The following is a 17,330-nucleotide window of genomic DNA, read 5'->3' as shown; positions in this document are numbered from 1 at the left end:
CTTCGCCGCTTTCCTCATGTTGAAGGTGAGTGGATTTTGTGTACGGCTGGAAACTCACTCTGGTCATCCTGACAGATAGTCGCACAATGGCCTTCGTCGCTTTCCTCATGTTGAAGGTGAGTGGATTTTGTGTACGGCTGGAAACTCACTCTGGTTATCCTGACAGATAGTCGCACAATGGCCTTCGCCGCTTTCCTCATGTCAAAGGTGAGTGGATTTTGTGTATGGCTGGAAACTCACTCTGGTCATCCTGACAGTTAGTTGCGCAATGGCCTTCGTCGCTTTCCTCATGTTGAAGGTGAGTGGATTTTGTGTACAGCTGGAAACTCACTCTGGTCATCCTGACAGTTAGTTGCGCAATGGCCTTCGTCGCTTTCCTCATGTTGAAGGTGAGTGGATTTTGTGTACGGCTGGAAACTCACTCTGGTCATCCTGACAGATAGTCGCACAATGGCCTTCGTCGCTTTCCTCATGTTGAAGGTGAGTGGATTTTGTGTACGGCTGGAAACTCACTCTGGTTATCCTGACAGATAGTCGCACAATGGCCTTCGCCGCTTTCCTCATGTCAAAGGTGAGTGGATTTTGTGTATGGCTGGAAACTCACTCTGGTCATCCTGACAGTTAGTTGCGCAATGGCCTTCGTCGCTTTCCTCATGTTGAAGGTGAGTGGATTTTGTGTACAGCTGGAAACTCACTCTGGTCATCCTGACAGATAGTCGCACAATGGCCTTCGCCACTTTCCTCATGTCGAAGGTGAGTGGATTTTGTGTATGGCTGGAAACTCACTCTGGTCATCCTGACAGTTAGTTGCGCAATGGCCTTCGTCGCTTTCCTCATGTTGAAGGTGAGTGCATTTTGTGTACGGCTGGAAACTCATTCTGGTCATCCTGACAGTTAGTCACGCAATGACCTTCGCCACTTTCCTCATGTTGAAGGTGAGTGGATTTTGTGTACGGCTGGAAACTCACTCTGGTCATCCTGACAGTTAGTCGCGCACTGACCTTCGCCGCTTTCCCCATGTTGAAGGAGAGTGGATTTTGTGTATGGCTGGAAACTCACTCTGGTCATCCTGACAGTTAGTCGCGCACTGACCTTCGCCGCTTTCCTCATGTTGAAGGTGAGTGGATTTTGTGTACGGCTGGAAACTCACTCTGGTCATCCTGGCAGTTAGTCGCGCACTGACCTTCGCCGCTTTCCTCATGTTGAAGGTGAGTAGATTTTGTGTAAGGCTGGAAACTCACTCTGGTCATCCTGACAGATAGTCGCACAATGGCCTTCGCCGCTTTCCTCATGTCGAAGGTGAGTGGATTTTGTGTACGGCTGGAAACTCACTCTGGTCATCCTGACAGTTAGTTGCGCAATGGCCTTCGTCGCTTTCCTCATGTTGAAGGTGAGTGGATTTTGTGTACGGCTGGAAACTCTCTCTGGTTATCCTGACAGATAGTCGCACAATGGCCTTCGCCGCTTTCCTCATGTCAAAGGTGAGTGGATTTTGTGTATGGCTGGAAACTCACTCTGGTCATCCTGACAGTTAGTTGCGCAATGGCCTTCGTCGCTTTCCTCATGTTGAAGGTGAGTGGATTTTGTGTACAGCTGGAAACTCACTCTGGTCATCCTGACAGATAGTCGCACAATGGCCTTCGCCGCTTTCCTCATGTCAAAGGTGAGTGGATTTTGTGTACGGCTGGAAACTCACTCTGGTCATCCTGGCAGTTAGTCGTGCAATGGCCTTCGCCGCTTTCCTCATGTTGAAGGTGAGTGGATTTTGTGTACGGCTGGAAACTCACTCTGGTCATCCTGACAGTTAGTCACACAATGGCCTTCGCCGCTTTCCTCATGTCGAAGGTGAGTGGATTTTATGTATGGCTGGAGACTCACTCTGGTCATCCTGGCAGTTAGTCGCGCAATGGCCTTCGCCGCTTTCCTCATATCAAAGGTGAGTGGATTTTGTGTACGGCTGGAAACTCACTCTGGTCATCCTGACAGATAGTCGCACAATGGCCTTCACCGCTTTCCTCATGTCAAAGGTGAGTGGATTTTATGTATGGCTGGAGACTCACTCTGGTCATCCTGGCAGTTAGTCGCGCAATGGCCTTCGCCGCTTTCCTCATATCAAAGGTGAGTGGATTTTGTGTACGGCTGGAAACTCACTCTGGTCATCCTGACAGATAGTCGCACAATGGCCTTCACCGCTTTCCTCATGTCAAAGGTGAGTGGATTTTGTGTACGGCTGGAGACTCACTCTGGTCATCCTGGCAGTTAGTCCTGCGTGGATCTTTGCTGCATTCCTCATGTCAAAGCTGAGTGCATTTTGTGTACGGCTGGAAACATCCTGGCAGTTAGCAGAAACGATCTATCCTTCATACTTAACAGGTGTGCCAAAACATAATAAATGTATGCTAGCAACCCAAGGACAGTCATGGGTTTCCTCCGGGCAGTGCCCGGTTTCCTCCCCCCATTATGCTGGCCACCGTCAGATAAGTGAAATATTCTTTTAGTACAGTGTAAAACACCAGTGAAATAAATAAATCATAAAACATGTACATGTTGGTGGACAAAATGTGCAAACAATGGCCATTGAAACGTAACAGCAAGGACTCGAGGATCGAAGATGAAGGTCGCTTCATGATCCAGGGGCCTGAAACTCCATTAAGCATCGATACCAAAACTGTTCTGCTGTTTCTTATTGTTTAAGGCTGATGTTGACTTTCTGATGGGGTTCTTGTTGCCGCATGTGCCCAGTCACTGAATCTGACTGTAGATATTGTGTTGTTGTGGATGTCCGTAGAGACTCTGAAATGTCATCTCAACTAACACATATGACCACAGGACTTTTTTTTTCAATGTGTGATTGGGGTATTTGGCTTGCCTGTGGCTTCCCTGGTTGTTCATTTTGTTTCTTCACCATGACAGTATTTTTATTTTTTGTCATGTTTTCTCCATACTATTTGTTATTTGGTTAGATTCACAGAGTTCAGTAGAGTTCAATATTTTAGTGTAATCCCTGGTTCAGCTGCTCTGCTTTTGTGCAAGATGCTTATTTCAAGCATAGCCCAAGGGTATTTTTTCTCTGTAGGTTGATCTAAGTATACTTTTTGTGAACTCCTGAAATTGGTCAGTCCAACAATGTTCATGTAGTATTTATCTCCAAAATGAAATTAAAAATGTCTGCAAATTGCACAGAAATTTGCTCCTTCATATTGTAAAAATTTTTGGAATCTGGGTACATGTATAGCCCGTCCATTTATAGCTCTTGACCACTGAGGTCACAGGCTGAAACCCATCTCATGCCAATTTCATGGTTTGTCAGTTACCTGTTCATTTGTTTTCCTCGCTGGAAGGTCTGCTCACCTGCGGATGGTCGTTGGTTTCCTAAGGCTGTGCCTGGTTTTCTGTCAGTGAAATTTCCTTGAGCTCACAGTAAAACACCAATCAAATAACTATATAACCTGTTAATTTGCGGTGGATGACCATACATATGTGATGATGTTGTCACCAGATGGCTGCGGACATGACAAGCCTGGAGTTGAAGGCGTATGCTAAAGCAGGGGCAGTGGCAGAGGAGGTGCTGGGGGCTATCAGGACAGTGGTGGCGTTTGGAGGCCAGCGGAAGGAGTGCGTAAGGTGAGACTTGCCCCTCATTCATACCTCTTGTACGATAATTCTTCAACCTTTTTTATTCAAGCCCTCCTCTGAAAGCATTATTCTGTATACACTGATAAAATATAACTTTTTGTGAAGCCTGATGTTGGCCAACCCAAACAATGTAGTTTTTTTGTCTTCAGAATTAAATGAAAAAGGATGCATAAATGGCACTGTAAGTCGCTCTTTGATATGTGAATAGTTTGAGGAATTAGAGCACACCTTCCATCGTTATTACCTTGCTCTTGGTAGAACAAATCTGTGGATCGCATTGTAAGTGGTTTATAAAAGCTCTGTTTAAACTTAGATAACAACTGATAACATCTGATTTACTGTCATTCTTCAACCTTTTCACATGGTCACGAGGTGTTTATTCAGGCACATCTGAAGGCAATATTGGGTTGTAGACTGATAAAAGTATACTTTTTGTGAAAACCCTGAAATTGGCCAATCCAACCAGTGTAGTTTTGTCTCCAAAAAATGGAATGATACAATTGTCCATAAATTGCACTGAATGTTCTCTTTCATTTGCAGAAATGTTGAGAAATTAAGGGAACAACAGATAGGAAATATACACAGTTTGAGCTTCATGGATGTTAATTGTAAACCATATCATGTTTCTTGTGACTTTCATAGAAAAATAACATGATATCCAAAATATCGGCGAAGAAGACCAAAAATCTGAAGATTATCTTCTTTAAAACTTTTTAAGTTACCTTGCTGATGTACATGTATGGAGTGACAGCTTCATTGGTGAAAGCTTTGGCCGACATTTGTGTGGCCATGTCACACTAAATAGCACACTGTCGTTATTAAAGTGTGTTACAATGAAGGGAAAGTGTTTCAAGGACAGGTTTTCAAGGTCATTTGACCTGGAATCACCAAGATGTAATACCAGTATGCATGTACCATGTACCATGTGCCATCAGATTTAGTCATAGCAGTGGACTGCAAAACTATATATTGTGCCTTACCCTGTGAAGTATTATTTCAAATTTTTAATAGTCTTTCGTGACAAATTTCAAAATTAGGGCTATCAAGCCTATAAATTTCAGGAACAATACGACAGGTCAAGACTAAGGGTACATATAAGTGTGGCGAAATAAGTCAGAGACAGTGTTGTGATCTTTGGAGCCGGTGTCATTCTGTGTGCCGAGGATTGGGTCCACACATACTGACACGATACAAATTAATACTTGCGTTTTATACTTCCGACCAGGACACCCATCTGACAAAAAAAAAAAAAAAAAAAAAAACAGTTTGCAGTTACCCATTGTCTTTGCATTGCTCATTTATATTTTTAAGAGAATTGCTTGACAAAGGAATTTCCACAAATTCCCCCCTTTGTTGTTGAAAACTTAAATAAGTCTGAATGTACATCACAAAAGTAAGTTCATCAGTTACTTGTCAAAGGTCAGTGGTTTATTCCCGGCACTTTGTTTTCCTCCACCTATAAAACTAACCAATGAAGTGCAAAAAATTCTTGAGTATGAAGATCAACTATAATGAAATGAATGAAAAAAAATCACTGCCCTTACTGGTATTTATGTTGTGATAATAATAATACTTTGATTTCTGAGGAGGACCAATCTTCCTGGAGTCCCTCACGCATACATGCCGCACATTCATACTAAAAGTTAAGTCTATGCAGTGTATATAATATATAGATGAACCTGAGCTAAGATGGGCACTGCCTTTATACATGTACAATCTAATACAACATAGACAAATTCACACGTAATTAACAGACATATTTTTTTTATATGATTTCCATGTTTTTTTTTGTTTTTTTGTTTTTGTTTTTTTTTCACATGCTTTAGGGAGACTATTCCGCAGCATCACCCCAGAAAATCTAAAAAAAATTTTTAAAAACCATTAGTTCTAGGTTAAGAAGGGATGAGGATTGTGGATGTGGTAGATCGAAGGTGATTTTGACAGACAGTTGGAAATTGACGCTGAGGACTAACCATATACTCAGATGAACCTTGTTCTAATTCAGTGTTTCGTTCCACAGGTATGATTCCAACCTCTTGGAGGCTCGAACAACCGGAGTGAAGAAAGGCATGATCACCGGGCTTGGCATGGGATTCATCTGGCTGGTAGTGTTTGGCTCGTACGCGCTTGGCTTTTGGTACGGGTCCAAACTAATCCGAGAAGACGATGACTATTCCGCAGGGAGGGTCCCTCATTGTGAGTATTACACGGCCTGAACAGTGAAAGGAGGAATAAAAATGTAGACGAAAAGGCACTATAAAAAAAAGCTTCGAGTTTTAAAAAAATAAGGAAAAGCATGCCCCCCCCCCCCCACCCAGTTTTTAACTGAATTTTACCACATAATAATCGGGTCTAAAATTGACTTGTATGAATCTCTACCTTGAGTACGGCATAAAACACCTATAAAAGAATTAAATTAATAAAACTGGCTACAATAGTATGTGTGAAATATTTTTCTAATACATTGTATAAGACCAATTAAATTAATAAATACTGGAGGAAATCTGAGGTTTTTTCTTTCTCAATAAATGCATTTTTATGTGGATTTTAGAGCAGATACACTACAAGTTTCTTTTGTTATATTTTTACACAGGTGTTCTTCAGTGTCATCATTGGTGCATTTTCCATGGGCAATGCGGCCCCAAGTCTACAGACACTCTCTACTGGTAGAGGGGGCAGCTTATGCTGTGTATACAATGATTGACAAGGTAAGCAGTTGCCTCCCTTGAGCAAATTCCCATTGCGGTAAATATAGTTGTGGGTTTACATCAATAGACTTGAGTCTGATTCTGAATTGTGTTATATCTCGCTCACAGGGGCAAAATTTAATCCAGATCAACTCTGAGCCAGTTTAAATCGAAGCCAGTTGTGTGCGAAAATGTGTGCATTCACACAACCAAGTGGCCATGCAGGTTTAAGCCACTTCAGGGATTTGTCTGTTCACAGGGGTCACATTTAAACCTGTTTTAGAAATTGCAACGTCACCCTGACCTCCACGTATCCGGGGCATTTAATCCAGTCACCGTTCATACTGCACAGATAAACCAGCTCAAAACCTGAAATTGGTCACGTCATTAGTAGGGACAATAAACCAAATTAAATGCCCTGGTTTTCTGTTCAGAATGACGTCAGACTGGCTCAAATCCACTTTCTGATTTAAACCAGTTTTAACTCTGCCCGTGTGAACGAGGAATTAGACATGAGACATGAGGAATGTGTTTTATGTTTAATGGCCAAGGTAAACAGCTGTATGTGTCGCATTGAACTCCTTATCATCGATGCTGCAAATACATGTATGTAGCTATGGTTTTATGTGGTAGGTACTAATCACTTTGGGAGTCAAATTAGTTGTTGCAATTTATGAACGGTGCTCTTTTGCTTTAGAAGTTGAACCTGAGTTTACCTATTGTAAGTGTAGATCGCCTGTAGGCTCCACTGGTTGAGATTCCCTTAACTAGTAAAGATTTACCTGTAATGGTTTTGAAAATAGCACCTGCCCTACAATATTGTTCTGATTTATGTGTAATGTTTCTGATATACCTGTCCTAGCTTTGATTTACCTGTGATATAATGCTTGAACTTCGACCTCATTATCGGGGATTTACCTGGAATACCCCTTTGTTAATTCTCACAGAATCCTCACATAGACAGCAGCTCAGAGGCAGGTGAAAAACCTGCTGACGCTCAAGGTAATATAACCTTCAAGGACATCCATTTTACCTACCCGTCCCGAGAGGACACTAAGGTGAGTCAGTGTGGGAAAGCCTCATTCGAAATGAAAGTGAGTCTCTGTATGTTTTGAATGTCACATTGAATACGAAAGAGTCATATTCTACTATATAAGATTTTGTGTAATTTTCAAGTTTAACAAAAGTTTTGCATATTTATTGTGGGATTTTAATATGTGAATTTGCTGGTTTTTCCAGGTGCTGAATGGTCTGAGCTTTCAGGTGAAGGTTGGCCAGACGGTTGCTCTGGTGGGATCAAGTGGCTGTGGTAAGAGTACCACTGTCCAGCTTCTGCAGCGGTTTTACGATCCAGCCTCCGGCACGGTAAGTCTGGACGGAGTGCATATCAGAATCCACTACCCAGTGAAAAGTTGTTAGTTTTCCCTGGGCGCCCCAATTTCCACCCATTAAACTGACTGCCATCATATAGGTGGAAAATTCTTGAGGGTGGCTTTAACCAAGGAGTATATAATCATATATTTTGATGTTACGTGATTAAAAAGTTTGTCACCATTTCAAGCATTGTCATGCTTACATATATGCTGTGGGAAATAAATTCTTCATGTTTTCACGCTTTGTCGTAGGTTACATGTTGTCTGAGATTAGGGTATATTCTGAGCGTAGATGTTAGATTTTATGTTAGTTCATCGCTCCTTTCTGTTTTTGACCGTGCCTGGAGAGTATACTGACCAATCTCACACATACCTGGATAATACCTGGATGATGGCTTGTGTGATACATGTGTCCAGGCAATAATCGCTCAGACAATGCAGTTACACTGTTACTGTATAATAGATAATATAATACAAGAGTAGTTCCATCCTAAATTAAACTGTCACAAACGTCTACACCTTGCAGCGGCGTGTGTAAAGGTAGATTGCAATGTTCATGTGTTAAATGGCAAAGTTTCATTTTAATGTTTGACAGAAAAACTTTTTCTTTGTTGCTGACTTTTTATGCTCCAAGTTGGTTACCCATTTTCTGAGCTTAAATAAAATAATGGGAGACTCAAGGACGAGATACACAAAAGCTTCGAATCGTAGTAGAATACATCATTTTGTTTTGTGACGTAGCAGGACTTCAGAAATATAGGTATATGTTTTATGAGCATGAAAATACACAGATAATTGTGTTGTAACAAAGGAAAGAACGAAAGAATATGCATATATGCAGGGGAAAATCTTGCCAAAGTTCTTGACAGTAGCTCATGCTATGCGTGTATATGATAATTTTGTTTAGGGATTTACACTGCACCTCTCAGTTACAAAGCCCGGTTTTCTCCCACCATAATGCTGGCTGCTGTCATATAAGTGAAATATTCTTGAGTACGGTGTAAAACCTGTATAATGTACAGTACAAGAGGTTTGTCAGTAACTTACCAAAGGTCGGTGGTTTATTCCAAGCACTGTGGTTTCCTCCACATGTAAGGCTGCCATCATATTTGCGGTGAAGCAGTCTGGAGTAAGATGTGAAATGACCATCAAATAAATAATTCCACTCCCGTTTGTAGGTGGAGGTGGACTCCCGTGATATCCGAACTCTGAATGTCCGCTGGCTACGACAGCACATCGGAGTGGTCAGTCAGGAACCTGTGCTGTTTGGGACAACAATCGCGGAGAACATTCGCTACGGTCGGTTGGACATCAGTCCAGAGCAGATAGAAGAGGCTGCCAAGCAGGCCAACGCTCACGACTTCATCATGCAACTCCCACAGGTTAGTTATTTGAACGCATTTTCTCAGGGGTCATACCAAAGACTGTAAACATGGTACTTGCTGCTGCCTCGCTTGGCACTCAGCACTGAGAGGTTAGAGCAAGGAAACAAGACTTGTTGGCCTGGTGTCAGTATAATGTGACTGGGTGGGGTGTCCTGTCTGGTGTTTTTTGCTGTGAGATTTCAGTGGTGGCAGCACTTTGGTGGCATGGACTCATGGCATGGACTATTGGCATGGACTCGTGGCATTGACTCGTGGCATGGATTTACCCTGCCACAGGAAGACACAATATAAGAACATGCACATATTGACTCCTCTTTGTCATATGACTGAAAAATTGTTAAGTACGATGTTAAATCCCAAGCATACATACATTTTCTTCAAACCTTATAGAGTTTATGCTTGAATTTTGTTTACAGTCAAGTTACTGAAAGTTATTACAGGGTTGATACCTTTGAGAACATAACTTCATTTACATAGGCCAAGTACATCCTAAGACAAATATTGTAATCCACTCGACTTCCAACATATGCATCCTCCTTTCTCCAGGAATAGAGGTTTCTCAGTAAGTGTGTGAGGAGGCTTCCTCTCCAGCCGTACGTGGAAATTTCTGCCAGCAACCTGCAGATGTTCTTGGGCTTCCCCTAGGCTCTTCCCTAGGCTCTTCTCTTCCCTAGGCTCTTCCCGGTTTCCTCCCACCATAATGATGGCTGTTGTCGTATAAGTGAAATATTCTAGCGAGAGCGTCGTAAAACGCCAGTCAAATTAATGAGTGATTGAAAAAAGCATAACACAGCAGTGGTATAAATGAATCAGTTTAGTATGTCTTGATACTTGATAGTCTTGACAGATCTTTTCTAAAGCACAGTGTTGTGTATTTTCAGAAATACGAGACGCTAGTAGGAGAGAGAGGCGCTCAGCTCAGTGGTGGTCAGAAGCAGCGTGTAGCCATTGCTCGTGCCCTCGCCCGTAATCCCAAAATCCTGCTGCTGGACGAAGCTACGTCTGCTTTAGACATGGAGAGTGAATCTATTGTTCAGGAGGCCCTGGAGAAGGTACTGCTGCTGTCAGGAGGTCCCATCCAAGGTTGCTGACACAACCTTGTCTTGTCGTACAGAAGCCAGATTATCCAAAATTTATGAAAAAATATGTTTGTGCAAGGCCTGAATAACCTTAAAAGATGGTAATTGAAAATAAGAAACTGGGAAAATTGGCCAGATCATTGAAAAGTACAGAATTGTGACAGGACAGTTCCCAGGGCATTGTCTTCTTGCACTCTGACAAGAGTTGTACTGTTGCAATATCTACAGTGATAAACTTTTTCTCTTTTTTTTTTGGCACATTTTTCTTTATTTTCCTCAATACTTTTTGGTTTTTAAATTTTTATGCATATTTGAGATTGTGTTTAAAGTTCCAGTCCTGGGAGAAGTGTATGACCAAATTGTAGCTCACTTCCTACATGTGGGTGTTTGTATTTGAGAAATTATATGAGCTACATGGACGTAGGCCTTGAATTTTGGGAAGGAAAAACCCCACATGAAGTTCTGCATTAGAACATTTAACATTTTCATGCACTTTTAAAAATTAATTGACTCTTCAAGAATGGTTTTTATTTATTCTATTTAATTTTTTTTTAATAAACGATATTTTTTCATGTCAGCTACTTCATTTTTCCTCTAAAATAAAATGAAGGAATCTTGGATTGAACACGGCCTGTCTGTCAGAGGTGTGATACTTTATACTGTCTTTTTAAATTTTTACAATGGTAAGAGTTGGAAAAGTCCAACACTCTATATCTAAATGCAATATAGAATAATCTGCCTCATTGTCACTTTTCCGCTTATAGCACATATACATATACTTGGATTCCACGAACTGTCTGTGATGTGTATTTGAGATGTGTGTAGTGTATTTGTTTTCCGTGATTTTCAGGCTAGCCATGGACGTACCACCATTGTCATCGCTCACCGCCTGTCCACTGTCAGAGGTGCAGACGTCATCGTTGGCATCCAGAACGGCGTTGTTGTTGAACAGGGGAGCCATGATGAGCTGATGAAGGTGGAGAATGGGGTGTACTCTAACCTCGTCAAACAGCAGGTAAACACACACCTGTGGGTAATGGGGATGGGGTAGGGGTTTACTGTGTATGGATTTATGTAAAGATTTTGAACCTAAATGAAGTCCTGGTTTGGGGGAAATGAAGTCCTGGTTTGGGAGGTAATTTTGTTTTGCCATTACCTATTGTGCAGCTCTTTGTCAGGTAAATTTTAGGTATCTTGTTTATCAGCTAATTCCCGACAGTCAGCTTTGAAAATTATTGATGGTTTGTTAACTGTTTCCTTTTCTTTTTATAATTTCAGACAAAACATTTGGACGAAAGTATTGATGAATTGGGTAAGTGATAATATCTGTATTTTGTGGACGGTAACTTATTCAATTTGCAGTGGACTTTTTGTCTCTGTCAGGTGGTTATCAATTATTCACTTGAAGCCACTGTCTTCAGATTGGACACACTATCCAAAAGACAGACATGTTTTCATGTAATTTGAAATACATTGGCAAAAGTATTAAAAGTTTCAAAGTGAAGTGTATGTCTGTAACTGGTTACAGACCAAAGTAAAATGTATGTCTGTAACTGGCCAAAGGCCAAAATAAAATGTATGTATGTAACTGGCCAAAGGCCAAAGTAAAATGTATGTATGTAACTGGCCAAAATAAAATGTATGTCTGTAACTGGCCATAGGCCAGAGTAAAATGTATGTCTGTAACTGGCCAAAGGCCAGAGGAAAATGTCTGTCTGTAACTGGCCAAACGCCAAAGTAATATGTATGTCTGTAACTGGCCAAAGGCCAAAGTAAAATGTACATCTGTAACTGGCCAAAGGCCAAGTAAAATGTATGTCTGTAACTGACCAAAGTAAAATGTATGTCTGTAACTGACCAAAGTAAAATGTACGTCTGTAACTGGCCAAAGGCCTGTGGCTTACCCAGACACTCGCGTTTTCCACTCATGAAACTGAATGCATCAAATGAACAAAATATTCATGAGTGAAACAGCAAACCAACATGTCAGCTAATCCAAACCAGATTAAGAGCCAAAACTTTTAGCACTGTTATGTAGCAGGTAGTTTCTGTAAAATTTTGTATTAAATTAGAGGTTCTGGTTTGCTAAAACACTTACTTAAGGAATACCTGTCATATTACTAAAATCATTATCAATTGAAACGTGTTTGGTTTCAATGCCTGGTTAAGACTTTTATGTCAGGGGTCTCCTTGCCCTGATGATTAGCATGCTAGTGCAGCACAATGACCCAGGAGCTCTTACTATTGTGATCGTTGAGAGTTCAAATCTAGTTCATGCTGGCTTCTCTGATCGTACAAGGGAAGATCTGTCAACGACCTGCGGATGGTCATGGGTTTCCCCCGAGCTCTGTCCAGTTTCCTCCCACCATAATGCTGGCCGTCATCGTATATGTGAAATATTCTTGGGTAAAACACCAATCAAATAAATAGATCATTAAAACTTTTCTGTGGTATCAACACTCCATTGTTAAGACGTAACATCTAATGTATTTGAAATCAGTGCTTGTTACAGTGTTAAAATTTGGCGATTTTTTGGTGGGGGACATGTTGGAGGGATTCAGATGCTCTCAGTTTTGAAATATTTCTCGGTTCTATCATACATCAAAACTGTCTCTGATTCAAATGGAATGCCTTGTTCAGTCTTGACTTTAATCTCTTCCATTCAAGCACCTGGTATGACATACTAACACTAATCATTTTCCTGAATCATTACCTTGTTTAATAGAAAATACTAACACCCACTTCGTCTGATTTCATGCTGTGTTCTGATTGGTTGGATGGTAACACTGTACAGAAGGTAAAAGTCTGATGTTGACAAACATCTCCGATGTTTAGGCCCCGTTCAATGTTGTGTCCGCACCTCAGTTCACATTCTCGCGTCACGACGCATGATCACCTTCACCTGTATTGTCCATGTAGTTTCATACTGTGCACACAACCTAATGGTACCAGTAATATCAATCCCCCCACCCCCCACCCCACCCCTTCATACATACGTGTACAATACTAGTATATGCCTTTACCCATTCATGCTTAATATCATGTTTTTTTAAAATTTTTGTTGTTGTTATTATTTTATATACAAATGTTGATGTTTTGTATAAACTTTTTTACGTCAGTTTTCCTCAAGTATATTTTGAGCATATTTCCATATAATATATGTCAAATTGGCAACCAAGTCAGTTTCATTTTAAGTAGAATTATTGCTGTTTTACATGAAGTACACCTTTTATACACAGAAATGTGTAGTAAAATTTAGATGACATAATTGGAATAAAAATCTGATCAACTTCATTACCCCTCACACTCTTTACACACCCCCCCCCCCCCCCCCCCGGCATCACCAAGACACAAAAACAAGATCCTTTTGTTTTTGAAGCTCATCAAAAATGAAAGGATCAGATGATTATGGTTTGCTGAGCTCCCATCCTACAGCTGTCTATTTATTCACTTCCATGTCACAAGTATTGATAGATAACTTTTACTTGATGGTGGTAGTAGTATTAAACATAAAACTGAAGGTTCTTGATTGCAGTAAATGTGCATGTGCTTAAATACCGGTATGTTTCTTCAGTGCGTGTAGTTTATGCACTTACATGTGTTTTGAGCATCCTTGTAGTGCAGGCAGTTACATGAGCTTCATCCTTGTTGTAGTTCAGGCGCTTACGTGGGTTTCATCCTTGTAGTGCAGGCAGTTACATGAGCTTCATCCTTGTTGTAGTTCAGGCACTTACATGAGCTTCATCCTTGTTGTAGTTCAGGCACTTACGTGGGTTTCATCCTTGTAGTACAGGCAGTTACATGAGCTTCATCCTTGTAGTTCAGACAGTTACATGAGCTTCATCCTTGTAGTTCAGACAGTAACATGAGCTTCATCCTTGTTGTAGTTCAGGCAGTTACATGAGCTTCATCCTTGTTGTAGTTTCAGGCACTTACATGAGCTTCATCCTTGTTGTAGTTCAGGCACTTACGTGGATTTCATCCTTGTAGTGCAGGCAGTTACATGAGCTTCATCCTTGTAGTTCAGACAGTTACATGAGCTTCATCCTTGTTGTAGTTCAGGCACTTACACGGGTTTCATTCTTGTAGTGCAGGCAGTTACATGAGTTTCATCCTCGTAGTTCAGACAGTTACATGAGCTTCATCCTTGTAGTTCAGACAGTTACATGAGCTTTCATCCTTGTAGTTCAGGCAGTTACATGAGCTTCATCCTTGTAGGGTAATATTTTGAGGGGTAGTAGTTCACATCCCTTATCTGCACATGTAGAAACAGTTTGTTGGAACGGTTTCTTCACATTTTACACTACCGCATAATTTTAGCTTTTCTATATTATGTACTCATATGTAGTCATCAAGCAAGTCACCAGTTAGTTCAGTTTACAAGCTTTCTTAAATCGGTTAATTACCACCCATCTTAACGATCTCCATATCACATGGGACAAGAACAGATGTGGTCATCATATACACTGGTAATTCAGTGTCTTCCATCTTGTTCACAGCTTGGGAATTTATGCCTGGTTTTTGGATGCAGCGTTTTGTCTTATTTCTGAAAATCACGGAACTTGTGTTACATGCTTTGACCTTACCTTTGAGAGCTGCTATTCCTTACCAAATGTACACTGTCAGTAGTCCTGTCACAGCTTTATCACCTCCTTTTACACCCTTCCCTAATATTTTCAAATTTCAAATGAATCATTTCTCCTTACTGTTTTAATATAACACTATATTGGATGAACACGAACATACAGATACGTATACGTAAAATGAACTTGATGGTTTCTAGTGCCAGCTAATCTGTCTCTTATTCACTTATGTGTATATAATAGCTAGATGAATTATATAAAACTATCATACTTCCTTAATACCTCCTCTCAGATTTCACTGTTTGTACTCTTTATAACAATTTCTGCATTACTTTTTATTGTCTTTTTATTGTATACATCGCTTAATAACATCTCTACTGTCCAAGACATCCAAGAATAAAAAATATTTCCTCATATTCCAAAAGGCATGAATATTAAAAATGTTAAAGGTCGTATGATGAGGGGATTTTTGGCAGAAAATCTATGTTCGTTAATACAGTCAAATTTTTTACATTTTATGCCAAGAGTATCGTAATTTATTACCATGTACCTGTACTGTTTATAGTGGGAAAACGATTCTTAAGTGTAAAAACAGTTGTAATGCCACCAATTTTGTAAATTTTTTGTAGGAACTTTCGGATCTGGATTGGTAACATTGGCACGCATGAGGCTGATATTTTGTGAAAAATAATTAATTTGGGCTATTCTAACGTAAAAGCGAACATTTAATTGGATTTGTGCTGATTATTTGTTTTTCCTGCCAAAAATCTCTGATTTAGTCTCATTAACTGGAAATGGTGACATGCACGTATGATTGGCCTCTGAGCCACGTTGTGGCAAGCTCTGGCAGTACTTCAGGAATGATAACTCTGGTGTTGCAGAGGAGTTTGAGGCTGAGATTGAGGACCTAAATCACCTAAGGCAGCTAAAGTTGAGTTGAAGAGAATGACATCTGCAGGAAGGTATAAGAAGGGCAAGTCAAACCACGGACACGAAAGAAGAGGAGGTAAATGTAATGATCCATGGCTACCATGTAGTTGAAAAAGTTTCACGACATCGATATTGCACTTCAATACCTCTTATTTGTGGTATTTCTGAATTTTAACATTAGAAAAAAAAACAGGTCCTCCTCAAATACCAACACACTTTTGTCCTTTGCATTGAGTGAAAACTGAATCCTTTTTGAGGTCATATATAGTTAAAAAAAAACAGAATGCGTTTTTTTCTTTGACCTTAATCACATTGCTGGTTGTTAAACCTCGACCCAAAATAAAGTAGATGAAATATATGTACATGTGTCTCATCGTCTTTTGTCTTATTTTCTGTCGCCCAGGAGGAGAAGCTTCCTGACGCCCCCATGGGCCGAGTCATGAAACTAAACGCCCCAGAATGGCCTACATTCTCGTTGGTTGTTTTGCTGCTCTCATTAATGGTGAGTTCAACCAGCCTTTGCCATCCTGTTTGCAGAAATCTTGGGCGTAAGTATTATTTATTTATTTATTTAATAGATTGGTGTTTTACGCTGTCGGCGTAAATATAAACAGCCTTAATTTGTTTGTCTTTTTTAATTTGTTTTTAATTTTTTGTATGTAATAATCACATGTTAAAAAAAAATAACCCAGCATTCTGTTTTATTTTGTGTATAATATAACAAAAGTTATAGCTATTTCACTTCATAGCTTACATTATGCACAAAAATCAGGGTTTTGTATATTTACATTTGTTTTATTTTCATTAGGGAATTTGACAAAAAGAATTATTTTATTATGACTAAAGTAGGCTTTTAGAAAAAACTTTTCGGTGTTGTTTTCACATTATTTTGAGCACTTAAAAATTCATCAAAACTGACCAGAAGAATCCAGGTACATGGAGTTCACCATTGAGGATTTTACAAAAATAACAATTTTCAATCTGTTTTTTTTACGCCAAATATCTGAAATCCTTAAGAAGAAAGTGATGTGACATGCACCCTCATTTAATTTTGGCCTGAAAAGGGCCAACATATATTATTCTACATTGTATTTTAAATGCTTTTTATGGTGCAGCAAAAATTCTAAAAAAAATAAAATAAATAAACAAACTAAACAAAAATAAATGTGTGACTTTGTCACATCATTTATGTTCACTTTAGTATAAAAGTAGAGTTGCTATTGACAGGTGTGTTCTGGTGACATAGTACTTGCTGTTGATGTGACAAATCTATACTTGCTGTTGACGGGTGTGTTCTGGTGACATAGCACTTGTTTGTTGATGTGACAAATCTATACTTGCTGTTGACGGGTGTGTTCTGGTGACATAGTACTTGCTGTTGATGTGACAAATCTATACTTGCTGTTGACGGGTTCGTGTTCTGGTGACATAGTACTTGCTGTTGATGTGACAAATCTATACTTGCTGTTGACGGGTGTGTTCTGGTGACATAGCACTTGTTGTTGATGTGACAAATCTATACTTGCTGTTGACGGGTGTGGTTTCTGGTGACATAGTACTTGCTGTTGATGTGACAAATCTATACTTGCTGTTGACGGGTGTGTTCTGGTGACATAGCACTTGGCTGTTGATGTGACAAATCTATATTTGCTGTTGA

The 17,330-nt window shown here is 40.0% G+C and overlaps 1 protein-coding gene across 1 annotated transcript in view; it reads left to right on the top strand.

Moving 5' to 3' along the window:
* LOC135477756 (ATP-dependent translocase ABCB1-like) overlaps window positions 1-17,330 on the top strand; it is a 78,070-nt gene that overhangs the window by 50,489 nt on the left and 10,251 nt on the right. The window contains 14 exon segments of the mRNA XM_064757959.1: window positions 3,500-3,624; window positions 5,657-5,822; window positions 6,230-6,307; window positions 6,309-6,344; window positions 7,271-7,381; window positions 7,563-7,688; window positions 8,875-9,078; window positions 9,963-10,133; window positions 11,011-11,155; window positions 15,101-15,168; window positions 16,077-16,134; window positions 16,137-16,175; window positions 16,178-16,221; window positions 16,901-16,971. Of these exon segments, the coding sequence (XP_064614029.1) occupies window positions 3,500-3,624; window positions 5,657-5,822; window positions 6,230-6,307; window positions 6,309-6,344; window positions 7,271-7,381; window positions 7,563-7,688; window positions 8,875-9,078; window positions 9,963-10,133; window positions 11,011-11,155; window positions 15,101-15,168; window positions 16,077-16,134; window positions 16,137-16,175; window positions 16,178-16,221; window positions 16,901-16,971 (1,442 nt within the window).

The sequence above is a fragment of the Liolophura sinensis genome, chromosome 11 (genome assembly GCF_032854445.1).
Source record: "Liolophura sinensis isolate JHLJ2023 chromosome 11, CUHK_Ljap_v2, whole genome shotgun sequence".
NCBI lineage: Eukaryota > Metazoa > Mollusca > Polyplacophora > Chitonida > Chitonidae > Liolophura > Liolophura sinensis.
This window is presented reverse-complemented; position numbering and strand designations above follow the sequence as displayed.